General features: G+C 32.4%; 4 protein-coding genes and 1 long non-coding RNA gene across 6 annotated transcripts; 2 read left to right on the forward strand and 3 right to left on the reverse strand.

Moving 5' to 3' along the window:
- The first annotated feature begins 1,910 nt into the window (after positions 1 to 1,910).
- On the forward strand, positions 1,911 to 7,391 carry LOC114077537. Its single transcript, XR_003578823.1, has 2 exons — positions 1,911 to 2,155; positions 7,165 to 7,391. It is a non-coding gene; the product is annotated as an uncharacterized LOC114077537 (long non-coding RNA).
- Positions 2,923 to 6,709, reverse strand: LOC107021869 (type IV inositol polyphosphate 5-phosphatase 9-like). Of its 2 annotated transcripts, XM_015222588.2 has the most exons (7): positions 6,289 to 6,709; positions 6,047 to 6,154; positions 5,120 to 5,468; positions 4,689 to 4,873; positions 4,138 to 4,246; positions 3,865 to 4,016; positions 2,923 to 3,781 (listed from the first exon to the last, which is right to left on the reverse strand). In XM_015222588.2, the coding sequence occupies exons 1-7, from the start codon at positions 6,342 to 6,344 to the stop codon at positions 3,646 to 3,648; spliced, it is 1,095 nt and encodes a 364-aa protein (XP_015078074.1). In that variant the 5' UTR covers positions 6,345 to 6,709; the 3' UTR covers positions 2,923 to 3,645. The 2 variants fall into 2 exon arrangements, with proteins under 2 accessions (XP_015078074.1, XP_027773375.1); XM_027917574.1 differs by lacking the exons at positions 6,047 to 6,154; positions 6,289 to 6,709 and adding an exon at positions 5,846 to 6,030.
- A 10,175-nt stretch (positions 7,392 to 17,566) lies between the features above and the next one.
- On the reverse strand, positions 17,567 to 18,625 carry LOC107022465. Its single transcript, XM_015223067.1, has one exon. The coding sequence runs from the start codon at positions 18,623 to 18,625 to the stop codon at positions 17,567 to 17,569; it is 1,059 nt and encodes a 352-aa protein (XP_015078553.1).
- A 2,748-nt stretch (positions 18,626 to 21,373) lies between these two features.
- LOC107021795 (purple acid phosphatase 17-like) lies at positions 21,374 to 23,210 on the reverse strand. The gene is made up of 7 exons (XM_015222505.2): positions 22,875 to 23,210; positions 22,634 to 22,790; positions 22,413 to 22,520; positions 22,212 to 22,339; positions 21,998 to 22,126; positions 21,838 to 21,905; positions 21,374 to 21,758 (listed from the first exon to the last, which is right to left on the reverse strand). The coding sequence occupies exons 1-7, from the start codon at positions 23,067 to 23,069 to the stop codon at positions 21,542 to 21,544; spliced, it is 1,002 nt and encodes a 333-aa protein (XP_015077991.1). The 5' UTR covers positions 23,070 to 23,210; the 3' UTR covers positions 21,374 to 21,541.
- A 1,663-nt stretch (positions 23,211 to 24,873) lies between these two features.
- On the forward strand, positions 24,874 to 25,989 carry LOC107022466. The gene has a single exon (XM_015223068.1). The coding sequence runs from the start codon at positions 24,874 to 24,876 to the stop codon at positions 25,987 to 25,989; it is 1,116 nt and encodes a 371-aa protein (XP_015078554.1).
- The last annotated feature ends 91 nt before the right edge of the window (positions 25,990 to 26,080 follow it).

The following is a 26,080-nucleotide window of genomic DNA, read 5'->3' on the forward strand; positions in this document are numbered from 1 at the left end:
GGCTTGTTAAGCAATAGAGGACTATTGCTTAACGGTAAGATTGATAACTCTTTCTTACGTTTGGTGTAATCGTGTTTCGCTTTTGCTTTTGAAGATTAGTGAAAACGATTGAAAATCCTGTGAGACAGGTCGTGGTTTTACTCCCTTAAGCAAGGAGGTTTCCACGTAAAATCATTGTGTTGATTTTACTGCATTTAACTTTCTGTTTTACTCATTAGTGTAGTAAGGGACCTGGTCCATCACTGTTAAGTAAAGGCATACATTCTATCAGATTACTTCTTATATATTTAGTACAAATAATATCTCTTCGTGGTTATGCTAATATAGAATTTATTTTTTTAGAAAGTAAAGAGCAAGAAATATAATTATGATTATTTATTTAAAATCTCTTTTTGGGTATTTTAAAACGAATCTCAATAATGATTAATAAAAAAATTACCTAAATACACAACTTTTTTTAATCATATTTTCTAAAATTTCGTACCTTTTGAAAAAATTACAAAAATCTCAACTCTCTCGTATTTTTCGATACATCATTTTACGTGATGTATCGGACCTATGCGTGAATGGGGACGTTGAGTGATGTACTCAAAATGAAAATGAGATGTATTGAGACATTTTGGAATGTCTTCGGATTCCACCATTTTTTTTTATAATTTGAAAATGAGTAAAAATAAAATATAATTAACTTTACCACTACGAATTTTCTGTAAACATGCATTAAATTATCCCTATAATATTATTAAGCGCTAATAATCGCAATATTTTCATATTGTTTTGTTGATTCGAATACAATTTTAAATATACATGGTATTTTTTATGCTTTATTGACTTTAGTACGTGTTTGATGGTCCGAAAGAAAGTAAAGAGCATTTCTTTTTATTTATGCATAAAACATAAAAACTGTCAAGTACTATATATCTAATATAGTCGTACAAGTCAAATCTACTTAAAATTAACATATACATATTTTATTAATCATTTTATATTAAAAATGTAGGACTTTGATCTTTAGGCTTTGCCATATAAATATATGATGGGCTTGTACCTTTTGTTTGAATATTTTTTGTGATTCTTTTAGAGTAATTTACAAAAATTTCATTAATTTAGTACTTATTTACCTTTCTTCCCTTCACTTTTCATTACTATGAATTAACTAGAATTTTGGACTTAAAGATATATATTTAATGTGTTTAGATACATATATTTCGAATATATAATTTTAAAATTAGGTGTAATTTTTTCTAGATATTATATTCAAGTTGATTTACATATATTTTACTTTCTCGCTTGCCACCCTTCTATCGCTCACTACTCTCCTCTCTCGCTCGTCTCACTTCTATCTCATTTGCCACATTTCTTGTATCTGGTATCTCATATATATGTACCTAGTGTGATTCACGTATATTTGAGATACATAGACTATCTTGCTCGCCTTTCTCCTATCTCTCTATATTCTAGTGTATCCTACAGTAAAAATATATGTATCTAAATTTATCTGTTTTTGAAATCAACTACCAAATTATTAATTAATAAATAATATAATTATTTCAATTACAGAAAGAATTAGTAATTATGATAAGGAATATTTATTTAATTAAATAGTTTTTCATGAGTTGACAGGACTTGTTAAAAAGCCTCATTTTAAAACATGCTCAAAAACTTGTGGCCCAAACCCCAGTCCTATCAATTCACAGGTTGGGCTCAATTGAAACAAAGAGCCAACTCTATATTCATGATTCTACTCCCTAGAAGGAAAATAAACCAAATTTTGTATTTATTTGATATATAATAAATATTAAAACTTCAGCCATATAACCAATCATATTAATTTTTTTAAAAAAATATCTGAAATTAAGCTTCTTAAAATTTATTTTCACAGTACCCAACTTAATAGACAAATGTTTTAAGTTTGTATTTGTAGTACTTTAGTTCCTTGAAATTATCTTTGGAAAACGAACGTGTAATTTTCGTTCTACAACGCATTGACAGATTAATCAGTAGAATTTGATCTTAGATTTTATAATTTACTCCCCTTGCTATTCAATTTTGTACTTTTTGATTATCAGAAGTTGCCTTTGAATTCCTCATAATGGGTAGCGAATCGTTTACCGTCAGTTTTTCACGCGGGATACCTGTGACCTTCCACCACCAGGTATTTTTGTTCTGCTTTAACCTGTGCTCATCATTCACATTAACTCATTTCATTTGATCAATCGGCTACACCCTTGGGTGCAAAAAATCGACAGGGGACATTATTTAAGCATATAATTAATTGTTCATGTTGTAAAATTGTGGATTGTCTTACAAAAATGCTGAATGTACTGCACGTATCATGGATCTTATCGGTCTGATTTTTATGCATGTTGTTTCTTTATGTGGAAAGAGGGATAATGATAGGAGATGTGGGTTTTGAGATGACTGGGTAGCCTGAGCCCTGAAGCTGGACAATGTGGGATTTATATCATTGTGGAGTTGTAGCTTTTAAATTGCATTGATGATTACATTAGCTAGTTTTCGCTTATTTTTTAAGTGTTCTATCATGCAAAGTATAAAGGAAAGATATTGTGAAGGCTATACCTCAAGCACAGACGTGATTCTGCTGTGGATACACTATTAACAACAATAAAGCAAGTTTGTTCAGTTGGACATATGGTACTTGGGTGTTGTTCAGTTCGCATTTTTATTCATGCTAAATATTTTGCTTATTACAATGACCTGAACTTTGAGTAATCTGAATGTTGGTTGTCTTTCTATATGAATTGCCTCTCAGCATAATAATTGGTGCTACTTGGGGTATTTGCCTTTTGCGTGCATCTTATGAACTTCTCTGTTGTTTACAACAATTGAACAACTACCAGTAGTTTGTTCTTTCCCTTTCTGCTATTGTGTAAATGGAAATGCAAATATGCAAACTCTCTGTCGTAGCGAAAACATTTGTACTTTTTGTTTTCGTTAATGTACAATCTACATGCACTCTATCACTTCTTTTTTTGTCTGTGCATTTTATAGTTTCTTTTGCCACATGTATTTTGAATGTAACCTTATATTCCCTTTCTGGATCAATATGGAAATTCATGTTTCCTAAAAGGTTATTCAACGAATTATGCTTGCCTCACCTTCCCACAACCCTTCTCTTTTTTTTTTTCTTCTTATTTGCAAATAAATAAAAAGGTTGGAATGAATCAGCCAGTAATTCATCATCCCCTTGCTGCCCTTACTATAGCAACAAAAGAGAAACCTATAACACGAAACTTTAGTAAGTATACAAGTTTTACTCAACATTTTGGACCCAAATTCTAGGCTCTTAATTTCTTTTTTCATTGTTCCTTTATCCAGTTACTGTGTTCTGCTAGCTGGTGGTTTTGTTTGAATATTTCTGATGTTGTAGTGTATTTACCATACATAATAATCACTATTCCCGAACTGCTTTGATATGCTTCTTCTTGAGCCAAGGGTCTATGAGAAACAATCTCTCTACCTTCCAAGGTAGGGGTAAGGTCTGTACACGCTCTACCCTCTCCAGACCCCACTTGTAAAATTGCACTGGGTATGTTGTTATTGAACAATCACTATTGCCATTACTAGAAGTTTAGAACTGCTTCACGAATGGTAAAAACTGTTCAACAAGGCTTTCTAAGTCATCTAATGTAATGGTGATGGAACCTTGACCTCTGCCTTGAAAATTGCCCGTACTGGTCTGTGGTCTGACAATCTAAACTCACCTCTATTATACTGGCTTTGCTTCAGTCCCTTGCCAAACCATATGATCCGATCACACCTGCATAATGTTTTTCCTTTATTAGATATGCCTGTTTCCTAATTTTTAGGTAAAACGTTTTTGATTGTTCTTTCAGAACTTACCAAGCTGGGGCTCGACTCTTTCCTCTTTTCCCATTCTGACTGCAGCCATAATAATCATCAGAATCTGGATGATATTTATATGTTGGTGCAAACTCAATATCTTCCTCTTGCCAGCCGTTGAAAATACAACCTTCTCTTAGCTCGGCCTTCAGCTTCATTTTTTCCAAGTTTTCAATTTGAACTTCAAAATAGTGGTAATACTAGGAGTACAAAACTCACTACATGTTTGGATACTTTTTGTAACTTCAAAATTATTCTTTTTGCTTTTAGTACCTGATCATTTTGTAGTAAGATGCTCCACTGCCCGTCATTGACTAATGATCTTGTTGTGGCTTCAGGTAAGTAAATCCTATAATTCAGGTCGCCTAGCCAAATCACCCTACTGTATGAGATTAATCAGCTTATGGTTGTTAGAAGATATATTAAGTTATTCACCAGTTGGAATATAATAATCAATATGTATGAAGTCAAGTCTTCTTTCTTGTGCTAAAGAAGTGCAAGTGGAAAATTATTTGTCTAAATGCTGACATGAGGTTTCATAAGCATTATTAAGCACAATCCCTCTTCCACTTATTTTTTATGCTTCTTTTTCTAGTTAATTAATCAGCTGCTATGGTCTTGGAACAGAATAATAGTGCTGGCTTCTTGACTTTAGGAAGCATAATCAAACTGTTTACTCTGTTATCAGCAGACTGGCAGCTAATTCTGTAGCAAGAGTCAACAACTGTAACTTTGGCGAAATTTATAGGATGAGGAAATTCCAACCTCTGGATCTTTTTTTTGGTGACTGATTGTTAATAATTATCGTAAAAAGGTATACATACTCGTGCTGTAGAATTTTTCTTGGCAAATACTGAAATGAGTCGCAAGAAAATCTTGTGCGTGATATTATTTGAGAGGCATCTGCATTTCTCTGTCTCTCATCTCCTTCTTTTCCTCCGGAAGCCAAATGACTACATACAAAGCAGAAGCTTGTTTCATGCAACCAAAATCTAACCGAGACTGAACCCTGTATATTAAATACTGGAAATTAGTGAACTGAACACTAGATACATATGATTGTATCTCTATCCAATTTGTGTGTCCACAAGCTCTTCTTCTTGGAGTGAACGCCTCGGGGATGGGATGGGGGTGGGGGAAGGGCAGCATGTGTAAATAACTCCTGTTGTTTGTTCCTTGAATTTGCCAGTAACTATTCTTGATTAGGGATGTGTTATTATGAACAAGAAATAGAAATTTAATATCAACTTTGTACCTTGTTTCCAAAGTAGCCAAAAATACCACAGCCTACACAGGAGACACTTGTATGACTGATATAGGGAACGAGTGGAGACCGTGCCCATACTGTAATAAATATTCCCACCATTTGCTTGCTAATTATGCATTCAAATTGTGTTGAGTTTTCTACATTGAACTTCAAGGAACTCCCTTTCTTTAGTGGGTAAACTTTTACACTTTCTTCTTCCTCTGCCTCCTGAAGGGTTATGTTGTTGAAATCTGTCTTGTTAAGAGCTGTGCTAATAAGAGAATTCCATTGCATGCATATAGTTGTATTCTCTGGCACTATAACACTTCCAGCATTCAGCGGTACAATTTCTTGAAACCTGATAAAAGTAGTTTGCTCAAGAGTTGTACATTCTCAAAGTAGAATTTAGACCATTAAATACTGAAAATATCACCATACACTCTACTTCGTTGATTAGGCCACATGATACCAGTTGCCCTGGGATTACAAAGGGGGTGGGACGGGTGAAGCCTACCCCACAAAAGCTGCAACTTGTATCAGCCTTTCCGTGCTTAGCATTTTTTTTCCTTCTATTTTAACTCACCCAGCCCTCCCTGTCCCTCGAAGAAAATGGCTTATGTCCAGCTTTTCAAGAGATAGGTTCCAAAAAAGTTGATCTAATACAGTAGAACTTATTAATTTTAACTACCCTACCCTTTCTCTGCTCACGTTTGAAGTTCAAAAAATTTGTTTTACCTGCCCTGCATAAGAGCTTCCCGTCCCTGCCATGTTAAGTATTTGCCCCACCCCGCTCTGTCCCATTGAAATAGGCACAGATGATGATGCATTTGCATGGCACTGCTACCCTAAGGGCGGCTGCATATGCAAAATGCAGCCATCAGGTGCTTTAGTTGACCTACCTATAGTACAATGAATTATATTGAAGTAAAAGGTTACCCGAGAACATAAATATCAGCCAAGTTGTTTCGAGTATCAAGCAATTCCTCCATGTTCAAGTCGTTTGGTGGTGCAATGCCTCCAACATTCCATGAACTAACAAATAACCTTATTGAGAAGAAAAAAACAATAAGTATGAGATAAACAGAAGTATATAGAAGATTTGTGAATATTACTATTGTTAAATTGGCATTGAAGTATATAGAAGATTTGTAAATGTTGCTATTGTTAAATTGCCGTACGTAAAATTTTGTATCTCAGCTAAGGTTGCTGATGTTGAGTCAGAATCAGCTAACATATTCTCATCATCCAGTCTGCTCTACAGAATGGTGTTTGCGGCTAAGTTAGCTACATAGCCTTGAACTGAGGACAGAAAAGAAGACTAAAGAAAACCAGAATTTACATCATCATGTAGGCAGAGTGCATGTGATTGGAGGTAGTGAGAGAGAGAGCAGTGGTAATGGAAGCTAATAAGTTAAAAGGAAAGTGTTGGTATACCTTTATATAAAGGGAAAGGAGGGTGAAAATTTGATTTGTAAAAAGGGAGATCTAGAGATGTTAGGTTTCCTATGGATGTTGAGAGTGTAAAAGATACTATGGTGGGCTCTACAAAGCACCAATAAAGAGGAATGAATTGTTTAACAAGACATTAAAATTGAAGAAGACAGTTAATGAAAAATAGTTAGTCGATAATGGGGAGGCCAAAATCACAAGGGAGGTGATGTGAGCGATGATGCAAGTTGGATTAAGATCTTCTATTTAACTTTAAACTAATACCTTCTTACTTTGGAAAACCAAAGAGATACTTTCATTCTTTTGATCACATGGTGACTTTGTAACATTCAAGTTTGGTTGAAAGGTTATAAGCACATGGTTTTGTACTTATAACATCTTGCTATACTTTGTTCTTTTGAATTTCATCCATCTCTGGATGTTGATTTGCATGACAAAGTTATTGTTATCTAACTATTGAATTATTTCATGAAATCAGAATGACCTAATCTAATTACAAGTTTAGGCTGTACAAACAGCCCTAGTATATATGTTGTAATGAAGATATTTGAAACAGAAACATGACATAAACACTTAACCCTAACTAATGTGTTCCTTTTGTGTAGATACAGTAAATGGGAGAGCAAGGATGACTCATCCACAACATTTGTTTGAGTGGTAACATTTTAACTATTGATTTTTTTAATTACGTCTCATATTGAGACCTCTTGTACTCTCTCAGGCTTCACTTGTGGGACTACATTGGGTATGTTATTTTTTTCAAGGGTCATTTAACTAATTGGTCAATGTCATTATCGTACTAAGAGAATTAACTAATGCATACTTCAGTGAATCATTTGGTATTATTATATTAACATAAATACAAATTAATCAGGTTGTTTAATCACCAATCATGGTGATTAAAAGTGTTGAACTTTAAAATAATAATTCGTTTTTCTAAGCAAAGAAGGACAATGGATATTGCTTATCCTTAACCAATCACAATTAGTAACTATATTATTGGAGGATGATAATTGTAATCTTGATTCTTTTCTTATATTAAATAATTAATTAAATTAAAGAAGACGAAGTCTCTGATATCTGCGACAAACATGAATAGAGGAAATAGTTTGATAATACAAATGCAGTATTAATAGGACAACATTGCTTGTTTTCTTGTTATTTTTTCTCATAAAAACAGTATCAAAAAGACAACATAGATAAATTTGTTTAATTTGATGAAAATGACAACATGTATTACTTTGAAAATACATTGGACGTACAAAATTCCACCAATGGATGCTGTTCAGAGGCGGACCCACCCTTATAGGTGGGATCCATTAACTTTGAAAAAATTATGGGTATAACTATCTTGTAAAATCGGAAGAAATTAAAACATAATTAATCGTAGACGCATAACGAGCATATGGATGCTATTTTGCTTCTGGGTCAAGTTAGAGAAATCACAACGAGATCTGAATTTGTATCTAATATGATACATACAAAGTCTTTAAATCCTGATTCACCTCTCTGATGCTGCTCACGAGATACCCTTTTGGATTAGTTAGCAGAAGACAATTGAGAGATTTTATTTTCTTGTTATAATTATTCCTTATAATTAACTAGAGGTTGAATGCAGGCCTACATTAAGACTTGATTATGAAAGTTCTTATTTTTTATAATTACCCAGTTCCTTTCAACTTTTTTTTTTCTATTTATTTAACGATTATGGGTTTAATCGTTTCAACAAATCCACATCGTCTTGGGCTGGCATAATTCATGCTACCTCATGTCTAGTGGATGTTTAAATAATTATTATTTGCTAGACAATAATGCTACTAATATTTTGCTACTAATATTCACTAGTATATCATATCTAATCCTATTTAGTGACGGTTGCCTAAAGAATCAGTTAAATAATTAACGAAAATATCAACAAAGATGTTAGCAGGATGGGCGTTTGATTATAAATTTTGGCGTGTGTTGTGAACTTGTTTATATTACCTTCAAGGATCCCCATCCACTTGATTACTGAACCATACAGTATAAAATTTAAAATTAAATTTGTTGGAAAAAAACGATTCACTAAAATCAAAATATAACGAAATCTTGAAATTATTTATTTCATATAGAAGGTGAAATTAACCTTATATTGGACTAAATAACCCTTAGTAGTTAGTACTTCTATGTTGATGAACTATGAAAAATTCCCTTCAATTAAAATGACGAAGATGATGGGATGTTAGGAGTTGAAATATCAATGGCTATGTGTTCGCGAATAAACTTTGATACCATGATGTTGGTGTGACATTTTAATATTAATAAAAATATATATTATATGTCACATTATATATCATGTAATGTCTATTGATAGACATTACATTTGTGCCTCTTTACTCTCATCTATTGTGGAAGAAAATGGTCATTAGTTTTTAGTAACTTATGTAAACACCAACTCTTCATTTCATCCATTATTCTATATTTATGTTTTGTAACTTATGTAACATTGAGCCATTCATTTGGTAAATTTACTATCCATTATCTCCTATTCATTGCAAGGAAGAATTCATCACCTATAAATAGTGTAGTCTTCATTTGTGTTGAGATAGGAGAAGAAACAAGAGAAGTACAAGAAGATATAGAGTGAAAAAGATGAGTGGTTTATATTGAGGTTAGTGTAGTAAAAGAGAGAGTTGGGACATAGAAAATATTCTAAGTCTTCAACTATATTCACTATACAAAAGAGAGTATCATATGTTGAAGGAAGGTGTACTTTTGTGGAGCTTTGGACTCTTCAACTAATCCGGAGTTGCTTGAGTTATACACTGTTGTTGGGCTGTTGTATCCCGGAGGAGACAAGTCAAAGTATTACTGCTGGATCTGTGTAGATTATGCCGCAGTGGGCTTAGATCTCCTTAAAGAGAGCGAGATATCCGTGCCTCAGCCTAAAGATTTTATTTCTTCATTTTATTTTCAATTATAATGATGCAATTTTATTATACTGTAAGTTTTTTCACTAACACATAATAAATGATTGATTAACGTATAATGTCATATTATATGATAAGTTTTAACATAATTTGATGTAAATTATGGGTGCGAATATATATACCAATAATGAGTACGAACACATAAGTGAGAAAAGTTGGGTCATAAAAACACTATTTATGACATAAAGCAGCATCGAACTTTTGGATATTGGATTTAATTTAATTGGTTGACATCCCAATTTGAGAAATGGATACACTTATTTCTAGCAGTGCAGTCATATCATCTCTCTTGTCTACTTGTTTCAAGTGTGTTGTAAAATATGAATGGTTAGTGCCATTATCACTTTAAAAAGAAGAATAAGAAATTCAATTATTGACACAACATGTAGCTGGCTGTGTTTTACTATTAGATTTGCATTGCAACTTGCATAGATACGCTTGCGTGCATACGACTTGGAATTGATAAATACCCCCATTCCTAATGACTCAAGTTTTTGGTCCATTTGATTGCTAGATAGTATATACTAGTAATACTAAGCACTAAAAGTCGTTTTACAGATTGTACGCGTATTAAAATAAGTACCTAATAAGTATGATTTCTATAGGTTCCTAACCCTCAAGTGTGTTTGGTCTAAAGATAAGGGTCACAATTCACGTGTTGGATATCTATCTGTCAACCTCGTATCTGGTCATAGATTTTGAACTTTAAAATATTGAGTTTTTAAAGTTGTGATATTTGAAGTTGTGTTTAGACATGCATTTTACTTGAGAAAAATTGATTTTTTTAAAATGAAAGTGAAATTTCTCTAACTATGGACTATGTAATGTACCTTATCTATTGGGTTGCTTAAAAATGCACTCAAGAGTGTGACCTAATTGTCAATGAAGTGGTCGAGAACTCTAAAGTCTTAGATTCAAAAAGAAAAAATAAGTAGGTAATTCTTTCCAATTTTAATTTGATCCAAAATCTATGACCGAACGTTAGCTAAATAAGTTAAAAAAAATTTATGGCTAAACAAATATTTAAAAATAAAATTAACACAAATCCTAGCCCTCTTTGCTTGTACTCTTTTCTTTGAAATTTTCTATTTTGTTTTTATTAATAAAAAACTAGCCATAGACACCCTACCTAGCGGATTAATAAAAAAGAGAGAGGTTTCTGTTTTTTTAATTAATAAAAAACTAACCTAGACTCCCCCACCTAGCGGATTAAAAAAAGAGTGAAAATGTTAAATTTAATCCAAAATGTATGACCAAACATTAGCTAACTGTTCTTGAAACTTCTCTCTCCTTCTCCCAAAGGGAGAGCTTCGGTCATTTTTGCATAAGGGTTAGACATATACGATATTGAATTTCAAATATTTTTATATGAAGTTCAGATGAATAGACTTATACGAAAAAACACAAATTTATTCTTCAAATTTCAACAAACAAGATCGAAATGAATGTTGTTAATAAATAAACAAGCTATTAATCCGCCCAAAACATAAATAGATCGAGGGAGCATGGTTTTATAGACTGATTTTGACACCTACCTAGTTGCCAAATGTTTAATTAAAAAATTTAACCTAAAGTTTCTTTTGTTTTAACGTCTACCCCACATATTCCTTTCTGATGCAATTTAGCTATAAATTTAACATATATCTTAAGTGAGAATTTGATGTTCTCTGCCTCTCTTTTGTTATTTGCATACTTGTATCTTGTATATATAGATAACAAACAATCTAGTTGGATAAACTTGAAACTTAAGATGTATTGGGTTCTAATTTCTATGTTTCATAAATTCTAAAGTTTGATATAAAAGAAATTAAATTCGATATATACACATACAAATATTACCAGTTCACAAAAATTACTATGAACAACAATATGCATCATAACACTCTTATACTATCAGTATAGATTTTTGTATAATCATTGACATAGAGATAGCCCTTACGATAAATTCTAGGAGATACAAGTCAAAAAGCCTCTTGAAATTCTGGGAGGTTTGTTTAGTGTACATAGTATTTAAACTTATTGGTTACGACATGATTTTCTTGTCCTGTAGTAAAATGTGAACTTTTCTTCCAAGCACAAATACATGATGATATAGTTTAGCCTAGTTATGACAAATTAATACAAATAACACTTGAAAAAGAAAAAATCATTTCAAAGTAAGTAGAAACTCAATTTTAATGCATTGCTTAACTTGTATGTCTGGTATCATTCATAGAGAGGATTTTCATCCTATTTTAATTGAAGGTTAATTCATGATTTTTGTGGATTGCTACTTGGTCACCAAGTCCATGCTGTGCAAATGAAGATAATAATCTATATTTAGGCAATACAAACATATATATATACTCCTGTTTTAGACTATTCGTATAATGTTTTAATGGTTTTTTTTTGTTAATAAGTAATATTTGACTTATGAATTGTTCTTAAATTCATACATCAACACTAGCATATTAGTCGGATTATAATATTTTATATTAATAATAAATAATTAAATAATTCATATTATAGCAACAAAAAACTCTTGTCTAAATAATAAAATTTATAGCGAATATGTTTAAATAAATTTATTAGTATAAATATAAGACATTAAATCAAGAAAATAAACAAAGAGATTAAAAAGATTTGAGAGATATTTTTGTCTTTACCTGAATTTGATTCTATGGTATTAGATCTCATGTATTACTAATACTATCAAATAGAAGGTATTAGTTATACATCCTATAATACCTTGTATGGTGTATAACTAATCTATGGATTAAATATACATATACCCAAAATTCTTAACAAACATAAACTAAAAATATCACACATAATATTTAGAATATTTTTTGTAATACTCTCTACCAAAGGACCCCCATTATTCTTTTTCCTAAATTTCTTTTGTAATTTGACTTTCATTTTATTTATGTTGAAATGACTAAAAATGTTCTTTTTAATTTTCCAAATTCCTTTAGTGTAATTTAATGATTTCACTAATATTTTTTTCTGCATTCTTGTTTTCAACTTTTTTTATTCAAAGTAGTTCGTTGATTTTTTTAATTATGTCCTTACTTACTTTATTATTTTATATATATATATATATATATATTATATATACATAAAATAATAAAGTAAGTAAGGACATAATTAAAAAAATCAAAAAGAAATATTTATATTAGGAATATGGCACCATAAAAACCTTTGAAAATTATAGAACTTCAATATAATTTTCAAATGTTGTTTGCTTATTTTCAATACAGGTTCTTGGCTTTCGTTTATCATATAAGAGAGTTTACGCTCAAGCAGGTACATTTTCAGTGTGCTTTGAAAAAAATTAAAGAAATTATTCTTTTAAAATTATCAAATTTGTTTTACTTATTCTCTTATATTTACGTTATAGAAGACATGTTTGCTTCAGCATATTTCGAAAAATTAAATCTATTTTAGCTATTTAATTTTAAATTTATATTCTTTAGTTATAGTTTTCTTATCTTGAATGTCGATAATATTGTTTATATGTTGTAACTATCTTGAGTAAAAATCAACGATCGACAATGAAAAATAATTTAATTGTGAATATTTTAAAGGACCATTTCACATTGAATTTGTGCAAACAAAAAGTAATTAACAATTTAAAATATCTAAATATCATATTAAAATTTATTTAAGTTTAAAATTCTATCTATATCAGATATATTAGAATTAAATAAATAGCATTGATCTACACGGACACCTGTCTCTAATTTAAGTATAAGGGAGTGTTTAGATTGATTTTTAAAGTTATTTGTAAACGAAGACAAAAGTTGGAAATACTCATCTTTTGGCTTTTGATTTCTTTTATTTTTATTTTTTCAATTAAGCACGTTTTGTATTCTCAAACATGTTCAAGAATTTAATAAAAAAGTAAAAAATAATTTAAAATTGTTGTAAAGAAAGCTCAGAATATAAGAAGAAAAAGACAAGAAGTATAAGATAGAGGAGATAATTTTCTTATTCAAGTATATATCAAATGGTGAGTGATATCTCTATTTATAGTGTTGAGATATCACTCCCAAAAGTCATTTAACTAGTAGATACATAGTTATATACATTGTTATCCAAAAGGGGGGTTCATATCATCTAGGGAATACACATACATGAATTTAGTAGTTCATGAATAAACCAAATGGTCATCCACTATTCAATGGATTCATAACACTCCCCCTTGGATGTCCATAGATTATGTGCCTCGTTAAAACCTTACTAGGAAAAACCCAGTGGGAAAAAGCCTAGTGAAGGAAAAAGAGTACACATATCTCATAATACGCTTTGAATGTTGCCTCGTTAAAAACCTTACCAGGAAAACCCAACTTGGGACAAAACCATAGTTAAGGAAAAGAGTAAAACGCGTATTTCGCTCCCCCTAATGAAAACTTTACTTGATATCTCGGAGACGGCGCATTCCAATCTTGTATCTCAACTTCTCAAACGTTGATGTTGGTAATGCCTTAGTGAATAAATCAGCAAGATTATTACTTGAACGAATTTGTTGAACTTCTATCTCACCATTTTGTTGAAGATCATGCGTGAAAAAGAACTTTGGTGAGATATGCTTTGTCCGGTCTCCTTTGATGTATCCTCCTTTCAATTGAGCTATACATGCAGCATTATCTTCGTACATTGTGGTTGGTATATTCTTTTTCAAAGAAAAACCACACATTTCCTGAATATGATGGGTCATTGATCTCAACCAGACGCACTCTCGACTTGCTTCATGGATGGCTATTATTTCTGCATGATTTGAAGAAGTGGCTACCAATGTTTGCTTCATTGATCGCCAAGATATTGCCGTGTCTCCACATGTAAACAAATAGCCTGTTTGTGATCGAGCTTTATGCGGATCTGATAAATACCCTGCATCTGCGTAACCAATCAGTTCTAATTTGGATTCATTGGAATAGAATACACCCATGTCCATGGTCCCTCGAAGATATCGAAGTATGTGTTTAACACCATTCCAATATCTTTTTGTTGGGGAGGAACTGAATCTTGCCACTAGACTTACTGCAAAACAGATATCTGGTCGAGTATTGTTAGCAAGGTACATTAGTGCCCCGATCGCACTAAAATAAGGAGTTTCATCACCAAGAAGCTCTTCATCATTCTCTTGAGGTCGAAATGGATCTCTATTGATGTCAAGCGATCTTACCACCATTGGAGTACTCAATGGATGTGAGTTATCCATGTAAAAACGCTTTAGTATCTTTTCTGTGTACGTTGATTGATGAACAAGTATTCCATTTGACAAATTCTCAATCTGTAGACCAAGACAAAATTTTGTCTTGCCGAGATCTTTCATTTCGAATTCTTTTTTCAGACACTCAACAGCTTCTAAAAGCTCTTTACGAGTTCCAATGATGTTCAAATCATCAACATACACAGCTATTATTACAAATTCAGATCCCGACCGTTTAATGAAAATGCAGGGACAAATCGGGTCATTTTTGTACCCTTTCTTTAACAAATATTCACTCAGACGATTGTACCACATCCTTCCTGATTGTTTCAATCCATACAGAGATTTCTGAAGCTTTATTGAACAAGTTTCTCTTGAATCTTTGTATGCTTCAGGCACTTTGAATGCTTCAGGAATTTTCATGAAAATGTTGTGGTCCAATGAGCCATATAGATAGGCTGTGACAACGTCCATTAGACGCATTTCAAGTTTTTCATGAACTGCCAGATTTATGAGATATCTGAAGGTGATTGCATCTACCACTGGAGAATATGTCTCCATATAATCAATGCCAGGTCTTTGAGAAAAACCTTGAGCAACGAGTCGGGCCTTATATCTCATGACTTCACCTTTCTCATTTCTTTTTCGTACAAAAACCCATTTGTACCCCACTGGCTTGATACCTTCAGGTGTTCGGATTATCGGTCCAAAAACTTCACGTTTTTCTAGTGAAGCCAATTCAGCTTGAATTGCATCCTTCCATTTTGGCCAATCATTTCTCTGTCTACATTCGTGAACAGATTTTGGCTCAAAATCTTCATCTTGTTGCATTATTTCAATAGCAACATTATAGGCAAATATGTTGTCAATCACAACATTATTTCGGTTCCACAACTTTCTCGTCGAGACATAATTCATTGAAATTTCATTATTTTCAGAAGTTCGAACCTCCTCATCATCATGTGTTATCACTTGGGTCTCATCTTGAGAAATTTCTTTCAACCCATGATTATCTTGATCATTTATTCCTTTTCTCTTTCGAGGATTTTTATCCTTGGAACCAATTGGTCTACCACGCTTTAAATGTGGTCTAGACTCATTTGCCTTAACAATTTGTTCCGTCGGGATATCAACTCGAACTGGAGCATTAACAGCTGGAATATGCGATTTAGTAATCCTTGGAAGATTAGTAAATGCATCTGGTAGCTGATTTGCAATGTTCTGCAAATAAATTATTCTTTGAACTTCTTGCTCACATTGGTTTGTTCGAGGATCCAGATGAGATAGAGTTGATGAATTCCAATCTATCTCTTTTCCCAACGACTTATGTTCTCCCCCTAATGTTGGGTATACTGATTCATCAAAATGACAATCAGCAAATCTTGCCTTAAATAAATCTCCAGTCATAGGCTCCAAATATTTTATGATTGAAGGAGATTCATACCCAACATATATCCCCAACCTTCTTTGGGGCCCCATCTTTGTGCGTTGTGGTGGAGCAATTGGGACATACACCGCACATCCAAAAATTCTAAGATGGGAAATGTTTGGCTCTTGACCAAAAGTCAATTGTAATGGGGAGAATTCATGATAATTGGTCGGCCTTATGCGCACAAGTGCTGCTGCATGCAAAATAGCATGCCCCCACATAGACACAGATAACTTTGTTCTCATTAGTAATGGTCTAGCTATCAATTGCAGACGTTTAATCAATGATTCTGCTAGACCGTTTTGAGTGTGAACATGCGCAACTGGATGTTCAACTGTTATACCAGTAGACATACAATAGTCATTAAATGCCTGAGATGTAAACTCACCAGCATTATCTAGACGGATTGTCTTTATTGTATAGTCTGGAAATTGTGCTTTCAATCTTATTATTTGAGCCAGCAATCTCGCAAAAGCCATGTTGCGAGTTGATAATAAACACACATGTGACCATCTTGTAGAAGCATCTATCAAGACCATATAATATTTAAAGGGTCCACATGCAGGTTGAATTGGTCCACATATATCACCCTGTATACGTTCCAGAAACGCAGGGGATTCAATTCCAACCTTAACTGTTGATGGTTTAATGATCAACTTTCCTTGAGAACAAGCAGCACAAGAGAATTCCTTTGATTGAAGGATATTTGGGCTCTTTAAGGTGTGCCCATGTGAATTCTCAATGATTTTGCGCATCATATTAAATCCGGGATGGCCCAACCGGTCATGCCAAATGATAAAATCATTAAAATTAGTAAACCTTTTGTTTACTACGGCATGTGATTCAACTGTACTTATACTTGTATAGTACAACCCAGAAGAAAATGCAGGTAATTTTTCATGCACAATTTTCTTCTCTACATTAATTGTAGTAATGTAAAGGTATTCAACCTTTCCTTCATTAGCCGTCTCAACATGATAGCCATTTTGGCGAATAACTTTGAAACTTAATAAGTTTCTTTGAGACTTACTACAATATAATGCATTATCAATGCTTAATATTGTCCCTCCAGGTAGTAATAAGGTCGCTCTTCCAGAGCCCTCAATTAATTTTGTACTACCTGATATTGTGTTGACATATGCCATTTTCATAACCAAATTAGAAAAGTATTTCTTTTCTTTTAATATTGTATGTGTTGTAGCACTATCAAGAAGGCATACATCTCCATTACTCATCTTGAATCCAACTGACAACTGGGGATTTCTATTAATTTTCATTAAAATAAAATACATTAAAAGAAGGAAGAAACAAAATTAACAACGGAAATTTAAATACTTCAACATGAATAACATAATAATTAAAAATACATAAGTAAAATATTAACAGACTTCATTCCCCAGCTAAAAGATCAAACATCAGTTTCGATCTCCAAAGAAGTCATCAACTTCCATATGAGTAATGTCACCAAGGCCATCAAAAACATCATCCTTTAAAGCCAAATTTGCTTCAATATCCTTATCATATTTCTGAGATGTTCCCGGCTTATCATCATCTTTAAGAGTCATATGTGACTCAGCTCGAGCATTGGAAGAGGAAGCACCACTTTTATTTCCTTTCTTTTTAAAGGAATTTTGATAGAGCCTTACAAAATGCTCATGTGTGCGACATTCATTCTTCCAATGGCCTTTCATGCCACAACGACGACAATTACTTTTTGAGGGGTTATTTTGAGAACTCATGTTGTTCTCCCTTTTATTATGACCACCACCTTGACGATTAGTGTATCGTCTTTTATCTTTGCCACGTCCCCGTGCATTATTATAGCCCCGATGATCATCTCTTTTTACTTCAGATTGATCACGTGCTTCCACCACATTTGCCTCCGGTAATGGAGCAGCTCCAGTGGGACGAGCTTCATGATTTTTCATTAAAAGAGCATTATGTTGCTCAGCCACCAAAAGACATGAGATTAGTTCAGAATATTTCTGAAAACCCTTTTCACGATATTGCTGCTGCAATATCACATTTGAGGCATGGAAAGTAGTAAGTGTCTTTTCCAACATGTCCTCATCTTTTATAGTCTCCCCACATAATTTTAACTGGGAGGTTATCCTGAATACAGCAGAGTTGTATTCAATTACGGTCTTAAAATCTTGAAACCGTAAATGCATCCACTCATAACGAGCTCTTGGCAACACTGTTGCCTTTAGGTGGTCATATCTCCCCTTTAAATCAGTCCACAACTCAAGTGGATCTTTTACCGTCAGATATTCAATCTTCAGGCCCTCATCAAGATGATGACGAAGGAAAATCATAGCCTTCGCCTTATCTTGACTCGATGCTTCATTTCCCTGAGTAATAGTGGCATCAAGACCTTTAGCAGCCAAGTGAATCTCAGCATCGAGTACCCATGAAAGATAATTCTTTCCAGAAATATCTAATGCCACAAACTCAAGTTTGGATAAATTCGACATAATGAAATTATGAGAGAATATGTGAATCAAATAAAAATATTTATATACTACCTTTGCAAGTAGCAACTTCGTGCTGATAACGTGTTGCAAAGAAAGCTCAGAATATAAGAAGAAAAAGACAAGAAGTATAAGATAGAGGAGATAATTTTCTTATTCTAGTATATATCAAATGGTGAGTGATATCTCTATTTATAGTGTTGAGATATCACTCCCAAAAGTCATATAACTAGTAGATACATAGTTATCTACATTGTTATCCAAAAGGGGGGTTCATATCATCTAGGGAATACACATACATGAATTTAGTAGTTCATGAATAAACCAAATGGTCATCCACTATTCAATGGATTTATAACAAAAATAAGTTAATTCAAGTACTCATTCCAAAATATATATTAAATATCGTGACTTTTAAATTTTCAAATTAGTAATGGTTCCTTCTCTTAATGATGCAATTATGGAGAGAATGATACGTATAAGAAAACAAACAATTATAGAATTAATGTTTGAAATTGTGTTGAAGTTATAGCCTTAATTACTGAAGTGTAATGACATGTTTTTTTTATATCTAGATTCAACAATTTTTTTAATTATAATGCAAGAAAAAACTTTAAAAATTGAAAAATTAGATAAATATATTGCTTGATCTCTTTTTATATTCAACAATATCAAATGTAAATGATTATTTTATTAAAGATTTATAGATTACCTTCTTTTTTTTTGTACAATTAAGTTAAAGAAACATATAGGAGAAATTATCAATAACAAAAAAAAATATCAATGCTGGACTAAGAAAAGTGTCACATTATTTTTTAATTACTTAAAATATTATTATTATTATATTATTATTATTATTATTTCTATATTTTAATTGTTATTATTTGATAATAATAACATGTAAATATCTTTCTTTTTCTTTTTTTAAAAAAAGAAAATCTAATTATGTTAAAAAATGCATAAGTACCTTCTAGACTATGATCAAAATTTCAGAGGCACACAAAAAACTAAGTAGAGTTCTAATACCCGTTAAACTAATTTAAAATGGAACAAATACACCACAAACGCTGACATGTGACACACTCTTTTGAGGACAAGTGATGAGTGCACAAATTGGACACATGTCATTTTTTTATTGATAACTTTATGCACAAGTATCCCACTCAACCTATGCCCAAAATCTCAGAAACATACTTATATTACACTAAGATTTTATTATCTCCTGAATTTATTTTATAAGTAATTTTCTACCCTTTTCGGCTACGTGACACTAGCTTGAAAAAAACAATCAACTGGCATTGGGCCCACACGGTAGTGTCACCAAGGCTAAAAAGGGTGAAAAATTATTAATAAAATAAGGGGTAATATGACCTTATTATAGTAAATTGTGTCTCTGAGATTTCGAGCATAGGTTGGGAGGGTACTTGTGCATTATCCCATAACTTTATAATTAGTTAGTACACATATTTATTGATAATAAAACTCATATATATTTCATTGTTTTTATTTCTTTCTTTATAAAATATTTATTTTAATTTCTTTTCAGTATAATTTTTTTAATTAAATTATTATATTTTCTCTTTTAATTATTTTTAACAGATTATGTGTATTTTTAATTTTTTTTTGAATGTATCCTTTATTTTTATGTATTATTTTTTTTTATGTTTTATTTGATTTTCTTCACTTAATTTTATACCCGTTCAAAATTAACTTATTTTAAATACAAGACATTCGAAACAAATTAAAACGGAAGACAAAGAAAATAAACTCAATAGAAAAATAAAGGGAAAAATGACAAATATATTCCCTAACTATCGTAAATGATGTGCATATACGCTCCGTCATAATTTAGTGATATTGATGACCCTGCCGTCCAAAAACTAGAATGTATATACCCAAAAATATAACAGTGATATTTATTTTTATAGCAAATTGTACATACATCGCAAGAACTCTTCACTTCTAATAATGTATCGAAGTTGGATTCTTCCAAAATAAATTACTTTTAGAGAATTTGGAACGCACCTATAAACATTTTGAAGAACCGAGAAAATTCATAGGCTGCAAAAGCATCCAAGAAACCAAGAACTATTCCACAAAAGACAAGATTTTGAACTTAATATAGAAGTAGATAATTCCACTTCATCATAGACAGATAAACCAAGCAAAAAGAGAGAAGCAAAAGACACCATCTAGAACAACATAGGAAAAGTAGAGCAAAATACAAAATACAGAACAAACAGACACCAACTAGAACAACATAGGAAAAGTAGAGCAAAATACAAAATACAGAACAAACAGGAGAATTATTCATTTATGTTGTCCATGAAAACACTGGTCAACACACTCTTGGACTGCAGAGAAGTCTTCAACAGGTTCAAAGCCTGAACAACAAGCAAATAATATAAGATGTTGTCTCTGATGTTTGCAAATAAAAGAGACAAAAAATGTAACAAAATAGTTGTTGGAACACAAAGTTTGTATACCTCATCCATTCCCAAAGTAACAACTTTCTCTTTAAGAACACCAACATCCTTAATACTGAATTGGTTGAGTAAAGTGATACTTGAAATAGTAGACATAGGCTTCACAACCAAGTCATCCAACACCATGTAAGTAACAACCCCCTTTACTAATCCCTTATCGGATGCTACCACATTTTCTCCCGGGGGCGCAACGTAGGTCATAATTGTATTCATAGTACGATCACATTTTGATTTGCAATGTAGGATTCAAAATACTAACCAAACATGAGCAAAACTGTCATATGTTATTCCATCTAAATTCTAATACATTAACCCTAAATGTGTGAGATTACTTCCTTTCACAATCCAATCTCAACAACAACAACAAAAACAAAGAATCCAATTTCTTTTCTACATCTAACTTAGTATCTACAACCAAAAAAGAATCTTTTTTTTACATAGCAGAGTGAAGAAGATTCTTGGACCTATTCCACCTATGTCTAATTCTACCAAAAACATCATAATATTTGATCTCAGCCTCTGTTGGTGTCAACTCAACAGACATGAAACCTTGTCCATCATGGAAAAAATGCACACCATCTCTATTTATTCCTTTAATATCTCCTCTCCATGCCTTTGAACCTGCTCCACTTACTAAAAATTGCAACGGGCTGCAAACATCAAACACAAAAATCAACATCATGTTGCTAAAATGAAAGTCATTTTGCAACATTTGAAGTCTAGTTTCACCTTTCAGTGTCGCTAATATGTTCAAGACAGTGGTCATGTCCGTTCATGTAAAAATCAACATCGTACTTCTGTAATTTCAAGAGGCAAATCAATAACGTTATAAACACATTTCGAGTCAAGAGCAATTGATAGGTGTGAATGAAACAGAGAGAAAGTTTACCCTAAGAATAGGAAGAAAACGATCCACAAGTATCTGAGTGTCACCGTGATGTCCTGCACTTCTAATGGCATGGTGACCTAGTACAATCTTCCATTTCGCTGTCGATTCACTCAAGGCCTTTTCGAGTTCCTATTAAAAAAATAGATCATTTGAAATTAAAATGTATGAGAAATGATTTTTAGACGAATATTGATGAAGTCTACATTTAACTTACTTTTACTACGCTAGCCATGTATGCATGTCTAGGGAGCACACCACGCCAATCGTAGATGTGATCCTTAGGAGTAGTGAAATATTTCTCCTCAAATGGAGTTGTATCCACCATGAATATTTCAGCAATTTCTTCAAACAATAAAAATCAGAACGACGAACAGATAAAGTTGATTAAATTATTTAACAAGAGATCAGTTTGTACCTGCATTAACTACGAAAGACCTTAAACAAATCCATCTGCTATCAATTTTCCTAAGGTAAGGACTGAGTTGTGCTTCTACATTTCCTCTGTAATCGTGGTTGCCTAATACTGCACGAAAACAAAAGTTCACAAGTCATAATTAGAATTGTCAATATGGACTAGGCCGATCTATATTTACAGCTCTAGTAAAAAGAAAATTGTACTTATTTTGAGAAACGTACCGCTGTACCATTGTTTTTGTAAGCTCTTTGCTGTGTATATGTTAGTAAATGATTCTACAAAATTTGTATCATTTACTCCTGTTAATCCGTTATCATAGAAATTGTCACCCGTTGATAATACAAAATCAATGTCTAACTTCTCTCCGACTCTTTCCATCTGTATACAAGTTTTTAAATGAGTTAATCACACGATTCATTAATAAAATTGACAAAAGACAAATAAAAGAGAAATGGTATTTACGTGGCGAGCTACGTGAGATTGATTATAAGTACCCCTTCGTCCCCAGTCACCAATAACCAAGAAATTAAGAGTACCATCACCTTTAGTTGGGTGATTAAATTTCTTAAGCCTAGTAGATGCACTTGCACTAGAGATAACAAAAACAATGGCTACCAAAAAGCACAGAACCATGGAATTATTGGAAAATTTAGCCATGGTTCTGTATTAGGATTTGACAACAAAGGAAATTGAGAAAGAAGCACAAATTGTTATACTTCAGTCCCAACCTCTTTTTTTTTTTTTTGATTTTTTTTCTCTTTTTGGTATTTGAATATACTAAGTAAATGTAATTTGACGAATATAACTTCGATGAATGAAGTATTTATAGGAAGAAAATGGGAATGAAAGTGGGAGTATGAGTGGGAAAGCTAGAGAGTAGGTATAAGCAAGGGAATAGAATGAAATGTTCTTGAAAACCTTATGTTTTGACCGAATTTAGAGGTACCATAAGAATAGATTGAAATAAATCGGATCAAGAAAAGATAAATATTGATATTTCTATTTGTAATAATGAAAAAACTATTTTAACTCGATAGTAAAAATTCTCTCTTTAAAAAATTGAATATAAATCCTAATAAGACGATATGAATAAGATATATGAATTTGAAGGTAATTAGATATGAATTAAATGAAAACTTTATGTTTGATCGAATTAATTAGAGGTACATTACGTTATTTGAAATAGTAAAATTAATAAATGCATGTTTATATTTATATATAAATTATAATTGTTTTTATTAACATGCGAAGAAGTTAATAACTTAAGAAAATTGGAGCCATAAATATAATCTGCAGTCAACTATGCCAAAAATGTGACTGGACAATAATTTCCGTAATACACATTTAATATTTAAGAAACCAAATTTATTTAATTGATTGGATCGATTGTTTTAATACATTATTATAACTCTGAGTGATTGTCAATAATCTTAGGTGTTTTTTTCGTTGGTCATATTTAGGGGTGTACATTCAATTTTTCGGTTCGATTTTATATTATTCGGTTTGAATTTTCGATTTTTGCTTTTGAAGAAGTGTAATCCAATCCAAACCAAATAAATTCGATTTGGTTTGATTTTTCTCTTTTTGGTTTGAAATTTTTTCGATTTGGTTAATTGGTTACGTCAACAAGAAATATAACAAAATTATTTACAATTAAAAAAATTATATATATATGTGTATATATATATATATATATAAAATTGACTTTCTTAAATATACTTTTAGATATAAATCACAAGTAAAACGTAAAACACAATACCTAAAAGTATATCAATTATAGATGTTCAAACATAAGAAAATAAACTAAATTATAATGAAAATAACTATAAAGGGACAAAAGTGGTTAACTCCAATTTAATATATACAGTATATATATAATTTATATAATATAATTCGATTTTTCCGATTTTTCGATTTTCATTTTTCTAAAATCGAGATCAAACCAAAAAATCAAACAAAGTAAATTTTAAATCCAAAATGAAACCAAGAATTCAAAAACCCAATCCAAATTAAAATTCGATTTAATTTTTTGATTTAATCAAAATAGTGCACACCCCTAGTCATATTCGAGGATCCAATATAAATATCTTTGAAAAATAGAACTCAACATAAAAATTGCAAAATAAGTGATTGAGTTTCAATATTATTATTTTTTTTAAATTAAGAGCGTATTTGATATGAAAGGAAAATATTTTTAAAATTTTTCTATATTTAATTAATTGGTTAAAGACATGTTTTAATTGAATTTAGAGGGATAGAACATTCTACATCACTCTAGCGAAAGCTAAGATATTTTTGTGCCCTTCCAAAAATTCCTGAACGCTCTGGAAAATTCAGTTCAGTTTCTTTCTCAACCGCATAAATACCAGAAAGCTTCACAGCTTCTCTCATTGCATGTACAACAAAAACTTCAGACTTCATTGGCGATCAATATATCTCAACAAAGCGATCAAAGTTAACAATGGAGTATCCATTATACGGAAGCTATTGGCCCCAGTCAGCTCGCCCTGGCTATTCCTCAAACATGAGAGGAATTCCAGTGCAATCGATTCACCAGAAACCTGCCGGAATCAAGCCGGCCTCCAAGGTTGTTCAGATTCCGGTCCATTTCGTCAGTTCGGATCCCGAGCGGTCCGTTTTGGCCTCGGCGACAGAGAAATCTGAGCCGGATAGGTCCGCTTCAGTGTTGAAGATCCAGAAGGTATTCAGAGGCTTTTTGGTGAGAAAAAGCGTGAAGAGAATCAAGTCGATACGAAAAGAGGTGGAAGATGTTGAGCGGAAGCTTTTGTGTAGAGAAACGGCGGAGTTGATTCGTAGAGATGAAAGGGAAAGGTTGCGGGTGAATGAGACGCTGATGTCTCTGCTTTTCAAGTTGGACTCCATTCGTGGAATTGATTCCGGTGTTAGGGAGTGCAGAAAGGCTGTGATTAGAAAGGCCATCTACTTGCAAGAGAAAGTCGACTGCATTGTTGCTGCTGCAAATCAAATTGCAGCTGAAGAGGAGAATCAATCCGATGAACTCTCTGAACCAGCCAATCAGACCGGAGACATCCCCAATTCAACAGGAAATCAGGATGAAGATGGAAAATTGACAAATCAGAATGAACTTTGTCATCTGTCAGAGCAGAGTGTGGATGTAGAAACTCAAGCGGCATCAAATGATGAGAAAACACCCGTAGAGGGTGAACACGATGTAGCACCGCCGGATGAGAAGTGTGAAGGATTGCAGGAGGTGAAGCAGGAAACGGACTGTCCAATGCTCGAATGTGTGGAGGAAAGTGTGGAGAGAGGTGAAGTTGGGGATTTGATCGAAGTAGTTGAGGATGTGAATGAGAATGAGAATGAAACAAGGTCACACAAGTTTGATGGGGGAGAAGAGAGTAGAAGAAACCGAGAGTTGTTGGAGAAAATGGTGGAGAAGAATGAGAATATGATGAGAATGATGACTGAACTGTGCCACAAAAATGAACTACAAACACGAATGCTGAATTCGCTGGCACAGAGGGTGGATCAATTAGAGAAAACTTTCTTATGTGATAGGTTGAAGACAAAGAAGAAGAAGAGGCATACTGCTTGATTCTTTCTGTAGCAAAAATGTCATAGTAGATTTTTTTCTTTTTTGGTGTTTTTGGGCCTCTTTCTTGTGGCTTTTATATTTCACCCTGTGA

The sequence above is a fragment of the Solanum pennellii genome, chromosome 6, assembly GCF_001406875.1.
Source record: "Solanum pennellii chromosome 6, SPENNV200".
Taxonomy (NCBI): Eukaryota; Viridiplantae; Streptophyta; class Magnoliopsida; order Solanales; family Solanaceae; genus Solanum; species Solanum pennellii.